We start from the raw sequence: 14,215 nt of genomic DNA on the forward strand, positions 1-14,215 counted from the left end.
AGGGTTTGGCAAAACCAGATGTCACTGTGAGGCCAGCTGGGCATTGCTTTGCTGTCAGGAGGTGGTGAGTGATTATTTTTCCATCATCTACCCTTTTTTATTTCGTAATTTATTAACCCAGCTTTATCTCCACCTGAGAGCTGCTTTGGGTAACCTGTTCCAGTGCCTCACCACACTTAGAGCAAATAATTTCTTCTTTCCTCTATTTCAGTCTGAACCCATTCAATTTCAATCCATTATTCCTTGTCCTATCAGTACAGTTCCTGACAAAGAGTCCCTCTCTGGCTTCCTTGTAGGCCCCTTTCAGATACTGGAAGGCTGCTATGAAATCTTCAGGCCGAACAGCCCCAATTTTCTCAGCCTGTCTTCATAGGAGAGATATTCTTGTCCCCTTATCAACTTTGTGGCCCTACTCTGGACTTGGTCCAACAGCTCCATTTCCTTCTTATCAAAATATCCTGTTGAGTGGTAGCCCTCAGCCATAAAAATGTCATGCACAATTTTTGAAAAAGCAATATCAAATACTATAATAAATCAGAATACTAACACACTTGTATGTTTAATATGAGCCTCATTACACTTGCTTGTCCTAATCTTAGGCCTTTATTTCCTTTGAAGCTGTTTTCCTGATATGTGATTTGTTTGGGTTCAGCAGTGTCTGAGTTCCATGTTGTTCTGCAGAGGTTGTTTCAGTACTCCCTCAGTGCTTTTGCCTGAGAATGGCTTCATAAACCATGACAAGATTGCCTATATTAAACATTAAAAAAGGCTAGTAATGTCATCAATAGAAAGTAGGAGTTGAGGATATTTCTCTCACAAGTGCCATAATTCCTCTGAACCGGCCAGTTTTATTATTTGCCTACATTAGCATGCCCCACTGCTTCTAACATTACTGCCTTGGCACTACTCCTCTTCCTCATCCCCCAGAGAAAAGCAGGGATGCCCTCTCTGGCTACTCTATCTTATCAGTCCCTTAGGAAGAAACAAACAGGAGAGCTGTAGCTGCATTGCTGACCCTGGAGAGCCTGGAAAAATAGCTCCATCTTATTTCAGGTAGTTCTGGATGCCTTCTGCCTCTCTTGAAGGTAACTCACTTTCAGTAAAAGTGGCAGGCACCTTTGCTTCCAGAACACAAGTTTAACCTGTTGTAAACACCGGTCAGTCAGTCTTGGCATGGATGTAGCCTGGGGCAGCCTCAGCTTTCAGAAATGGCCAAGTCTATTTCTGTGGTACAGGAGGCTCCCTCAGGGGTACCTCGGCACCCTGGGTGGTTTGGGTCTCCTCCCTCACCAGAGCTCTGAGTCTCCTCTGCCCTTGTTTTTGGCCAATCTCCTCCACTGCTTTCTCCTTATTGTTTTGGTTGCTTTTAGTGTTCACTACACATTTCTGCACTGCTGTCAGCAAGGATCCTGCATTATATACAGAGATCATACATACAGAAACTTTAAGGCTTCTGCAAGTGATTTTGTTTTAATTTCCTCAATTTTCCTATCCATTTCTCTTTGTGGTTATTTTCGTACATCTGTCTACATCACTTTGAAGAGTCAGCTTTTTTATTTCAGAAGTGCACAACTGGTTTTCTTGAATAATTTCCTGGGTAAATTATGCAATCTTACACTGAATGTTGTATTAACCATGAATATGTGGAGTGGTATCATCATTCTTGATATGAGGGTTGGCACTATAAAGAAAAGATTTTGCTGCAAGACATTAGGAATAAAAAGAAAGGAAATGTGAGTTTACTGATCTGATTACAAGCCCACTGACAACCAAACCTCTACACGAAGGATTTAGACAATTAAGGACTCCTGCTTTGTTTTAAATTATATTCTTCTTTCACAAAGGCAGCAATATACATTTACAGTGAATCTTCCCCTAATTTGATGCAGTAGCTGCTTTTCAGTTTCCTTGTGTTTCACAACAGAGACAAAAGACATTTTGTACAGCATCTGATGGAAACCGAACTTTTGAAATCAGTAAATCAGTGACTCCTTGTGCCTTTAAAACCAAATTACAGTTCAGAAATCCTGGACTTCTAGGCTGCTGTACATTTACTCCCACCTTTTGAAGGAAAATATTGTAATTTTTTACCCACGTTTCTTAGGTAAAAAAAAAGAAAAAGGAAAAGAAAAAAAGACGGAAAAAAAGTACTCTGCATTTCTATTGGTGTTCAGCTAAAAGCTGCAGTTTCACTTTGAACAGAATTGAAACTAGAGCTCTTAGATGGGTGACAGCAAATTCCTAATATAAAAAAAAGTCAGCCTTATTCCAAAAGGAAATGCTAAGTGTCAGTACAGCTATTAAAATTTCCACAGTTTGTAGGTTTAGGCTGCAAGGGAGATCTCCAAGGATACTGAGCACCTGTCAAAGATTACAGGGTTGCGTGACTGGACACTGTGATTTAGAAAACCTTCTTGCAATCAAAGCAAGTGGACATTAAGCATCTCATGCTCCAGTGTCATGTACCAGGGAACGGCTGGGTGCTTGAAGAAATCAACATACACAGTCAAACTTGTGCCGACTCGTTCTCTTCTTTCATGATTAATTAAGCATATTTGGTGAATAATTATAAACGAGTGGAAGGTAACTTTCCTTTGTGGTCACATAGAGTGTGAAAAATCCAGAGTGGAATAACTAGTGTGTGGTGTTTGTAGTGCAGGTTTTCCTCCTACTAGAAATGTGTTGAATGTCCTTGCAACACATAGTAGGATTTTAGTAAGATTTCTGCATTAGTTACAGTAGCACTCTATGAAAACCTCAGTGCATCTTGCGTGAAAAGCAAAATCCAGTTATCAATAAAGAACAGAGTACAACAAATACTTTGTTGTAGTATTTTAGTATTCAGCCACAAGGGTGAGAAATAAAGTCCCGAATTAATATAGCTGGGAATTAATGAGCCTTTTCCTAGGCCCTGATTAAAATGGCAATGACTTTCTTGTTTTTGTGTTCGTGTCTAAATGACTCAGACTCTAAACACAGGGAATTTGCAAATATGACTGCAAATTCTTTTCCTGTTCATTCTTCAGGTTCCAGGCATCTGAAATGAGTTTCTCAGCTCCATCATGGTCAAAGAAATTATTAATTGCTATTTAAAATGTAAATAAAAATATGTAGGGAAAGAAGACATGAAAAACCCCACAAACTCCACCTAATAAATATCCTAATCATTGAACTAGTCTGTTCTGCTAAGCACAAAAACTTCTAAGTAAGAAACTCTCAGACAGACACTGTGTTCTGTGTAATGCTGGATTGTCACCAGCTTAAGTCTATCCTTGTAATTTTTAATTCTGACCCTTCTACACTCTCCCATGCAATTTTCACCTTTCTGTATGCTGTTTCCTATGCCCTTACCACTATCCTTTTTATCATGCTTTATTTTGGTTCCCTTCCCCAAAGTCTCATTCACTTAATAGACATTTCTTCCGTAAAGTATTCAGCTTAGAACTGTTCCAGTTCTTGAAGCTATTTATATCAGGAATGAATGCCAAAAAATAATAATAATTATAAAAATTACTAAACTTCTAAATCTAAATTATTTTTAACATCAATTGACTATGTCTGTATCTCTATTCATGCCACTTATACTAAAAAAGAGGGATGGGTAAAAGGAGGAACTTGATCTCCTGCAAATGTTAATTGTCTGAAGTGACTGGTTATCCTTATGTAGTGCGTTTGTCTCCCAGCTGATTGATTTTAAACTTTGTGGCCAAATACTTCGCAACTGTCCCCCTTCAGAGTTCCCTGTGGCTTGGATATTTATCTCCTCTGAGTAGGTCTTATAGTTCTTTATGGTGTGACACTGTAGCAGAGTAAAACACAGTTTGAAATGAAAACTTCAAAAATAACGAAGAAAACAGTGAATTGCAGCATATATATTGCAGAATAAAAGCATGTGAATTTATGAGTAATGTGAAAATTTGCTTAAAAGGGGGAAAATAAGAGTACTCCATTATTTCTTAGGGGTGGAGCAGAAAATGAGGTACTGTTGTTTTAAGTACAAATATTTGAGGAAGTGAGTTGCAACAGTTGTTTCACATTCAATTATTTCTCAAGTTGCAGTTGAGGTGAAGAGTAATAATAGAGCAGTGATTACTGCTGTTGTCTTGAGTAAGTTATGGCATATTATACTCTCCTCCGGACCTCATCTGAACCAGTGGGGACCACTTTTATGCTGTTTTCTTCTGCTCTGATTTACAGGCTCTTCAAACAAAAAATCTGCCAGATCTGGAAGCACACAGAAAATGGTATGTTAAACTTTCATTTTAAATTTGCTTTTACACCTCTTTTACTGAACAGTTGTGGAAGACTTTAAGAACATTTTCTGCTTTTCTGCTTTCTAACTGTTCAGTTTTACTATTATAATTAGAAGCTGCAGTGCATTATGAAAGGAAGGGAAAGCATTTATTTGCTCTAATACTTATTTGTACTGCAGTGCTACAGAACGTGTATAATAATGTCTTTTCTAATTGCTGTAACTTCTGAGGCGTTCATTTTTCTCTACACTTTCCTCCTGTTACTTCTTAAAATACACGTGAAATCTCTACAGAAAATCTTTCTTCAGAAACACCTAGTTGTACTGTTGCTGAATATTTGAAGAACACTCTAAATCATTAAGGGTTTTTGCACATGCCCATTAGGATCAGTAGATTAGTTTTTTTTGAACTTCTTATGAAGCCAAGCGTAGATCACAGAGACAAGAACAGTTCACATGCACACTCCAGCTGTACTTTTAAACAAGCTTCTCGTTGCAAAGATGTTGCTTGTTTCCCCTATTTAAAAGTCTTTTTATTTGTTCTGGTACTTAAACAGCTCCTAAGTGTTACACATGCAAATAGTCAGATATAACACCAGAATGCAACAGCTTACAGTTAAAATACATAATACATTACAAAGATATTGGGAAAGAGAAGACTATACAAAGCAATGAAGCACAAAGATGGTAGGAGCTAGGCTGGCTCTGCAACAACACTTAGGTTCCTAATAATACCGTAATACGTGAGAGTTCAAAATCTGAGCATTGTAAATGCTCCAAAGGTCTTCTTTGACTTCTTAAGAAACATAGAAACATATTTATGAAGACTTTTAAGGCCCATATTCATTGCACCTGATTTCAGGCACCTAAATCAGCAGTGTGAGTCTCTGGTGTGTAGTCAGTCAGAGTTCCTTCCATCTCCAGAGCCCAGCAGCACCTACAGAGGGGCTCCCTCTTCCTCTCTCTCTCTCTCTCGCTCTCTCTCACTCTCTCTTGCCCTCTCTCTCTCTCTCTCTCTCTCCTCTCCCACTCTCTCTTGAACGTCAGTGCAGCCCAGGTTGGTGACAATGAATTGAGGACCTTGGGTAAGCACCTGAAATTAAGGCCCTGAGTGCAGTGGCTGCTTGTGAGTTCATGTAGGAAGTTTGTGTTGTCGGTTTAGACTGCAACTACACCTTGCCCGGGTCCTGCTCTAGTGCTTGGATAGAATGGCTTAATGTGGTTTATCAGATCTTTAAAGGTTGAATCTAATTTACTTTTCCTTCCTTCCTTTAAAGTTAGAATGGCTCCTGGAGTCTGATGTGCAGCAACTGTCAGTATTTCCCTCAATGACTGCAGGTTCTTTGTCCATGGCTGGTGACGACTGGCACTTCATGCTCTGCTGTGTTGTGCATCAACAGATAAAGGTAATTGGCACCAATACAATGGAGCAATATGTCCTGCAGTGCAGAGAGTCTCTGCAGTTCCCCTACAGCCTCTCTGCCATGCTCCATGGGAACCTGCCTTAGATAATGTTCCTGGCCCTGGGGTCCATTGGCCTGCTAAAGCAAGAGATGGAGGAAGGCAGGTGCTGGAACATCATAGGCCATTTGGTTAGGATAGGCACTCTTTGGCTTTTCTATAATCTCATAATATCTTTTACATGCATAATATAGTGTATTTCCTGGAAAAAAGGATGGAAGGAAGGAAGGCAAAATATTTACAAGATTCTATAAAGATTTTTCTTTGGCAATGCCTCTTGTCATTTGAATAAAGACCTTCAGTTTTCCATGTAATAAATAGCAATGGTAGAGCCCTCCCTTCTCCCTTTCACATCCCTGACTGCATTAGTGGAGAAAAAAGAGTTTAAGAAAAAGATCTAGGGAGCTGGGAGGAAATGAATGCTTGCTATCTTTTCCAAATTTGCTCCCCACATACTGTGATTATTCTTATGCATCATTTTCATCCAAAGACTTTTCTACATCAGGAAATCAAAAAAGTTAATCCTCCTCTCAAGGGGATTGGCTAGACTGAGCTGAAAATGCTGGTAAACTCTCTTACGCAGTGGCGTCTGTCTGGGTGAGAGTCCAATGTGAATTCCACGATGAATAACCAAATGGTGGTTAGTTTGATTCCTATCAGCCATATTATTTAGCTCCCTTGCCTTTTCTTAGAGGATCTGCTGAAAAGAAAGTGGCACTGTAGCATTGCCAGGGAATAGGAAAGAATGTCGAATAGGAAAGGCTGGGGTATAGTAGTCCTAGGTTACATCTGTGGTGGACTTCTAAATTTTTTCTTCTGTACTGAGGTTCTGAATCCCCAAAGTGATGCCATTAGGCTGTGGACTCTAGATAGCAGAAGTGCAGTGCTGTGTGAGACATGATCTGCCTTCTCACACATCTGCTGCCCTGCAGGTCACTCTTCCAGGTACATGGATGCAGAGGTAGGTTTAGCATAGTTCTATAAGGTAACACAAAAGCAAAAAGTTGTCTAGGAGACACTGTAAACAGAGCATACAACAGGAAGGCTCGCTTCACCTCCAAGTCTGTGTCACCTGCAAGGCATGTCTTTGTAGCACTCAACAGGGTTTGCACAGACTGCTGGAGCAGGTCTCTGTATATTCTTGTGCCCCAGCTAAAGAGAAAAAACCATTTCCTTGTATCTTGGACATTTTACCTAATCATCCAATTTTCTGCTGCTTACCTGGGTTTTAACACTTAATCAATATTATCCAGACAAATCCTGCTTATTTAAGAGCCCTCTATGTGTCGTGCATCTCCAAGCCTTCAACACTGAGTTTTCAAGGGAGAAATGACCAGCACCTGACGCCAGCAGTTAAGATACTGGGCAGTGCAGCAAAATGGTCACAGCCTCTCTGCCTGTGTCACACAAGCCAAGGCTGGCAGCTTGCCAGCCAGGGTTTCTTTGACACTGACCACTGCTGAGGAAGTAAGGGGTAAGCTGTGACATATTAAAAGCTTATTGTCCTTCCCATAATACACATAAATCTATAAAGTAGGCAAGAGCACAAAGACTTGACAGACACTAAGAATGTTTGGAAAGTTTCTTTAAATGCCTGTGGGATTTTGGCTCTGGGTATTTAATGCTTATGAGTCTTATATGGAACATGCTCAATTTTAAACCTGTCTTTGATTTTCATTTTCACACTTCACATTGCTACAGTGTTTTCTCGGCTCCCTGTCCTTATTGAAGAGTGAAAATGCAAGGTGGTATTAAACCTTATGGAAATAAAGCCATAGACTGGCTTAGGTCAACTCTCCACCTGTGCTGACGCTTCAGTAAGTTTGAAAGTCTACACTAGTTTTTAAGGGACTATAGATTTTATCTATCATACACTATGAAACAGTAACTTTGCTCATCTACTCCAGTATGCAATGGCAATCTGCTGGAAGTTTAACCACCTGCTGTTTCCCCTTAAAAGAAAAGAACATTCACAGAGATGTAAATTTCAATCACCTGTGTTGCCACTTTTTCAGTAGATTTTTTTACCAATCCCTTATTTAGAGAGTGATATTTATATTAACGCTGCAATACATCGTGATAATAAAGTAAGGAATACCAACAAAATACCAAAAAACTTATAATCCTACCTGCACATCTACAAGTGTAGACCTATTTGGTCTGACCCAGTGTGTGGGTGAAATGTTTAATTACCTTAAACTAATACCTGTGCTTCCTTATTTTTAGGTACCTCGTGCAAAGATGTCAAATGCTTTGCTATTTGTCTTGCTCTTCCTGTTTCCGATGCTGCTGTCTGGAGCTTGGTTTCCCAAGACTTTGCCCTGTGATGTTAAATCTTCAGAAGGTACTGTGACAGTGGACTGCACCTACCGGCGTCTCACACAAGTCCCCAGAGGGATCCCTGAAAACGCTACCAACCTCACCTTGAGTATTAACCATATTCCCCATATCTATCCAACATCCTTTGCTCAGCTTAAAAACCTCATGGAGATTGACTTCAGATGCAACTGTGTGCCTGTCAGACTGGGGCCCAAAGATCTTGTCTGCAACAGAAGACTGGAGATTGAGAATGGCAGTTTTGCTGCCCTGACAAGACTGAAGTCACTGTACTTGGATGCAAACCAGCTGTTGGAAATACCCCGAGGTCTTCCTGCTACTTTAACCCTGCTGAGCCTGGAAGCAAATACTATCTTTTCTATCCAAAAAGCCAACTTGTCAGAGCTGGGAAACATAGAGGTATTGTATCTGGGACAGAACTGTTACTACCGCAATCCATGCAATGTTTCATTTGAGATTGAGGAAACAGCCTTTCTGGAGCTGAAAAAATTAACAATACTATCCCTGAAGTCCAACAACTTAACACACGTTCCACTCAATTTGTCATCTACTTTGAAGGAACTGTATATTTACAATAACAGGATTCAAGTGATTCAAGAACAGGATTTAAGTGCCCTTCCCAACCTAGAAATTCTCGATCTAAGTGGCAACTGCCCACGTTGCTATAATGCCCCATATCCTTGCATTCCCTGCACCAGTGGCTCGATTCAGATACATTCAAAGGCTTTTGATTCCTTGAAAAATTTAAGAATTTTGCGACTTCACAGTAACTCTCTTCAGAGCATACCCAGCAGTTGGTTTAAAAACATCAAGAACCTCAAAGAACTTGACCTCTCCCAAAATTTCCTCATGAAGGAGATTGGAGATGCTCAGTTTTTGAAGTTTGTCCCCAGCCTGGTGGAGCTTGATCTGTCCTTTAATTTTGAACTCAAGTTGTATTCTCCCTTCTTGAAACTGTCCGAGACATTTTCTTCCCTCTCTAACCTGGAAACCTTGAGGCTCAAAGGTTATGTCTTTAAAGAACTGAGAGAGGAGGATCTACGCCCACTGCTCAGTCTTAGGAATCTCACCGTCTTGGATCTTGGGACTAATTTTATTAAAGTTGCAAACCTGACAGTGTTCGAAGGATTCCCAGCTCTTAAGGTCATAGACCTCTCAGTGAATAAAATTTCTCCTTCTTCAGGGGAAAGCAACTCCAATGGATTCTGCTCTAATCTTGGGTTTTCTGTCGAGCAGTACAACAGGCAAGTACTACAAGAGATGCATTATTTTAGGTATGATGTGTATGGGCGAAGTTGCCATTCCAAAGATAAAGAGGCTGCTTCCTACCAATCTTCAGTTAAGGAAGATTGCCTGCAATTTGGAAAAACTCTGGATTTGAGCAGAAATAATATATTTTTTATTAACCCCTCAGACTTCCAGGGACTTAGCTCCCTTACCTGTCTCAACTTGTCAGATAATGCAATAAGTCAAACTTTAAATGGAAGTGAATTCTCCTACTTGTCTGGATTGAAATATCTGGATTTTTCTAACAACAGGGTTGATTTGCTATACCAAACTGCTTTCAAAGAGCTAGAACATTTAGAAATTCTTGACCTGAGCAATAATCAACATTATTTTCTGGCAGAAGGTGTTACTCATGTGCTTAATTTTGTGAAAAACCTAGACCATTTGAGGAAGCTGATGATGAATGATAATGACATTTCTACCACCATTAACACAGGAATGGAAAGTCAATCTCTTCAAATTTTAGAATTTAGAGGAAATCGATTAGATGTTTTATGGATGGATGGCAATGCTAGATACTTATCCTTCTTCAAGAATCTGACCAGCCTGGAAGAACTGGATATTTCCTTCAACTCGCTCAGTTTTTTGCCTCCCACTGTTTTTGAAGCAATGCCTCCCAAACTCAAGCTCCTCAACTTAACCAATAATCGATTGAAGAGTTTCAACTGGGGAAACCTCCACTATCTGAAGAAACTAGTAACTCTGGACCTGAGCAATAACCTTCTGACTACTGTTCCCCGAGAACTGTCCAATTGCTCCTCATCACTGCAAGAACTGATGCTTCGAAACAATCGTATTCACCATCTAACCAAACATTTTCTCAGAGGTGCTTTTAAACTGAGGTATTTGGACCTCAGCTCAAACAAGATTGAAATAATTAAGAAATCTAGCTTCCCTGAAAATGTCATCAACAACCTGAAGATGCTGCTTTTGCATGGCAACCCTTTCAGGTGCAACTGCGAGGCCGTGTGGTTTGTCTGGTGGATCAATCAGACTCAGGTGACTATTCCTCTTCTGGCCTCAGACGTGACCTGTGCTGGCCCAGGGGCACATAAGGGAAGGAGCGTGGTTTTCTTGGATCTGTATACCTGTGAGCTGGACACCTCGTATTTGATCCTGTACGCTCTATCAGCTTCAACCATCCTCAGCTTTATGGTGCTTGCGGTGACGAGCCATCTGTACTTCTGGGATGTGTGGTACAGTTACCACTACTGCACTGCCAAGCTGAAGGGCTATCGGCGTTTATCTTTACCAGATGCCTGCTACGATGCTTTTATTGCCTATGACAACGAAGATCCAGCTGTGAATGACTGGGTGATGGAAGAACTGGTTAGAAGGCTGGAAGACCAAAAAGCCAGGCAGTTCAATTTATGCCTGGAAGCAAGGGACTGGCTGGCAGGACAGCCGGTCTTTGACAACCTTTCCCAGAGCATTCAGCTGAGCAAAAAGACTGTATTTGTGCTGACCAATAAGTATATTAAAAGTGGCAGTTTCAGGACAACCTTTTACATGGCCCACCAGCGGCTTCTAGATGAAAAACTGGATGTCATTATCTTGATATTTCTTGAGAAGGTTTTGCAGAAGTCGCGCTATGTCCGTCTGAGGAAGAGGCTGTGTCGAAATTCTGTCCTGGAATGGCCAACTAACCCTCAGTCTCAACCCTTCTTCTGGCAGTGCCTGAAAAATGCCATAGCTACAAACAATTCACTGGCTTACAACAAGCTTCTCCAAGAAACTGTTTAGCTCTACCCTTCCCCATAAAATTTGTTATGATGCACATGCACCTGGCTTGGGATTTATTACTGCAGAGCAAGAGATAATGCACTACACCCTGGAAGTCACTGGTTTAGAACAAAATTGCCACTTCCAGCTTTCAGTTCACTAGAGGCCTCTAACATCTCCTGTGGTTGGGTCAAGTCTGGGTTAGACACTGTATCAACATACTCGACTACACAGACTGCAGGAGAGACCATGCCTGAAATTGCTGCTGTTCAGATATTGTTGGAGTAAATGTGATTTTCATAGAAAATTTTAGTTTCTCTATTTGAGGTATTTATGAAAAACAAGAAAAATGCTTGCTGGCATATTTGTCTCTGAAAATGCATTTAGTAAAACTCATGTTTTGATCTTACGAGTTGGGAAAATACAAGGTTTCTTCTCTTTTCGTGTTAGGCTTCCAGCTTCTGAGTCTACCACTTCTGTCTGAGTGGGGAACAGTTCTAATCTCTGGGGATAAGAAATTCTGTCGAGACTTCTGTCAGAGGTTTGTGTCTGGTACAGGAACTCTCCCATTGTTTCACTGCCAAAAACCTCGTAAATCTGAAGAAACTTTGAAGAATGTGTGTGGACTAAAATGGGAAGGTGTCTGAGAAACAAGTTCAGAAGGGCTTGTAGGCTGTGGGTGGGAAGGAGTTATAAGATAAAGGGAGTCCTTGTGCATGGAGCTGCTGCATGGGAGCAAGAAGAGGGATTAGGATAGCAGATAGGCAGAGGGAGAGGTACAAGGCAGATGGACAAAATCAATTAGACCACAGACACAAAGAAGTAGATTATCTTCCAGATCCCTTCCAATCCAAACCATTCTATAATCTCAGCTGCCTCTGGTGGTTCCTTTCCTAGCTTTCCCATCTTGTCCTTTCTTTAAATAGTTCCTTTTCGATAGGAACTATCGAATAGTTCCTTTTCGATAGGAACTGCCTAGGCAGGCAGGCAAGATCACAGACACAAACAAGAAAACTAATGTTAATATAATAATATTACATATAGTAAGGGGGTTTTTCCTCCAAATTTATCATAGTGGTGTTACTAATTAACAACAGAAGCAGGAGATAGAGCAGAGCCTATTTAGAAGAGTGAGTGTTTTATGGTTTTATTTTGACATTGGAAGAAGGATCTGGGGAACTACAGGCCTGTCAGCCTGACACCGGTGCCAGGGAAGGTCATGAAGATCATCTCTAATGCCATCATGCAACAAGTACAGGACAACCAGGGGGTAAGGTCCAGCCAGCATGGATTTATGAAGGGCAGGTCTTACTTGACCAATCTGATCTCCTTCTGTGACAAAATGACCTGCTTAGCAGATGACATTATTGTCTAGATATTAGTAAAACCTTTGACATTATTTCCCATAGCATTCTCCTAAAGAAACTGTCTTATCATGATGTGGACAGATGTACTCTTCACCAGGTAAAAGCTGGCTGGATGGCCTGGCCCAGAGAGAGGTGGTGAATGGAGTTACATCCAGCTGGCAGCTGATCACTGGTGGTGAAAAAGAACTTGGGGGTGCTGATTGGCAGCTGGCTGAACATGAGCCAGCAGTGTGCCCAGGTGGCCAAGAAGGCTGGTGGCATCCTGGCTTATATCAGAAATAGTATGGCCAGAAGGACTAGGTCAGTGATTTTCCAGCTACACTCAGGAGGCTGCACTTCGAATTCTGTGTTCAGTTCTGGGCCCCTCACTACAAGAAAGACATTGAGGTGCTGGAGAGTTTCCAGAGAAGGGCAACAAACCTGGTGAAGGATCTGGAGCACAAGTCCTATGAGGAATGGCTGAGGGAGCTGGGATTATTTAGGCTGGAGAAAAGGAGGCTGACAGGAGACCTTATGGCTCTCTATAACTACCTGAAAGGATGTTGTAGTGAGGTGGGAGTCAATCTCTTCTCCTGGGTAGCAAGTGACAGGATGAGAGGAAATGGCCTGAAGCTATGCCAGAGTAGGTTTACATTATCATGAAAAAAACATGTGGATATGGCACTTGAGGATACACTTGAAGGGTAAACATAGTGATAGTGCTGAGCTGACAGTTGGAATTGGTGTTCTTAAAGGCCTTTCCAACCTTAACAATTCTATGATTCTGTGGTTTCTCATGGCTGTCTGTAAACCTAAACAATTTGTGTCTCTAAATAGAACATGATCTGTAATACAGCTATCTTCATGAGGTAGAATCATAGAATAATACCATGGTTTGGGTTGGAAGAGACCTTAAAGATAATTCCATTCAAACCTCTTGCCATGGGCAGGGACACTTTCCACTTCACCAGATTGTTCAAACCCCTATCCAACCTGGCCTTGAATACAAGGATAGGGCATCCACAGCTTCTCTAGGCAACCTGAGTGTGTCACCACCCTCACATTAAAGAATTTATCAATTATATCTAATTTAAAGTTACCCTCTATCAGCTTAAAGCCATTCCTCCTTGTCCTATCACTACATGGCCTTGTACAAAGCCCCACTTCAGCTCTCTTGTAGAGCCCCTTTAGGTTCTGGAAGAAGCTCTAGGGTCTCCCTTGAGCCTTCTCTTCTCTGGGCTGAAGAACCCCAGCTGTCTCAGACTATCCTCATAGGAGAGAGGCTCCAGACCTCTGATCATCTTTACGGTCTTCCTCTGGACTTGCTCTGAAAGGTCCCAGTCCTTCTTACGTTGGAGGCCCCAGAGCTGGACTCATCAGTCCTCACAAGAGCAGCGTAGAGGAGGAGAATCACCTCAAAAAACCATACCTTTTCATGCAGCCCAGGACACAGGCTTTCTGAGCTGCAAGTAGACATTGTCAAGTCATGTTGAGCTTCTCGTCAACCAATACGCTCAAGTCTTTCTCTTCAGCTCTGCTCTCAATCCATTCTCCACCCAACCTGATTTTGTGCTTGACATTGCCCCAACCCACGTGGAGGATCTTGCACTTGTAGAGCAAGTCCTTGTTGAATTTCCTGATGTTCACACAGGCCCATTTCTCAAACCTCTCAAGGATCCTCTGGATGGCATCCCTTCCGTCCAGCATTTCAACCACATCACACAGCTGGGTGTCATGAGAAAATTTGCTGAGGGTGCAGTCAGTCCCACTGTCCATGTCACTGACAAAGATGTTAAGCAGCACCATTCCC

The 14,215-nt window shown here is 41.4% G+C and overlaps 1 protein-coding gene across 3 annotated transcripts; it reads left to right on the forward strand.

Moving 5' to 3' along the window:
- Positions 1-1,072: 1,072 nt before the first annotated feature.
- Positions 1,073-13,047, forward strand: LOC108495980 (toll-like receptor 7). 3 transcript variants are annotated; one of them, XM_017812249.1, is made up of 3 exons: positions 1,073-4,244; positions 5,534-5,658; positions 7,940-13,047. In XM_017812249.1, the coding sequence occupies exons 1-3, from the start codon at positions 4,115-4,117 to the stop codon at positions 11,078-11,080; spliced, it is 3,396 nt and encodes a 1,131-aa protein (XP_017667738.1). In that variant the 5' UTR covers positions 1,073-4,114; the 3' UTR covers positions 11,081-13,047. The 3 variants fall into 3 exon arrangements, with proteins under 3 accessions (XP_017667738.1, XP_017667739.1, XP_017667740.1); XM_017812250.1 differs by having other exon boundaries at positions 4,219-4,244; positions 5,530-5,658; XM_017812251.1 differs by lacking the exon at positions 1,073-4,244 and adding an exon at positions 7,415-7,530 and having other exon boundaries at positions 5,565-5,658.
- Positions 13,048-14,215: the final 1,168 nt, after the last annotated feature.

The sequence above is a fragment of the Lepidothrix coronata genome, unplaced genomic scaffold (assembly GCF_001604755.1).
Source record: "Lepidothrix coronata isolate B3197 unplaced genomic scaffold, Lepidothrix_coronata-1.0 Scaffold35, whole genome shotgun sequence".
NCBI lineage: Eukaryota > Metazoa > Chordata > Aves > Passeriformes > Pipridae > Lepidothrix > Lepidothrix coronata.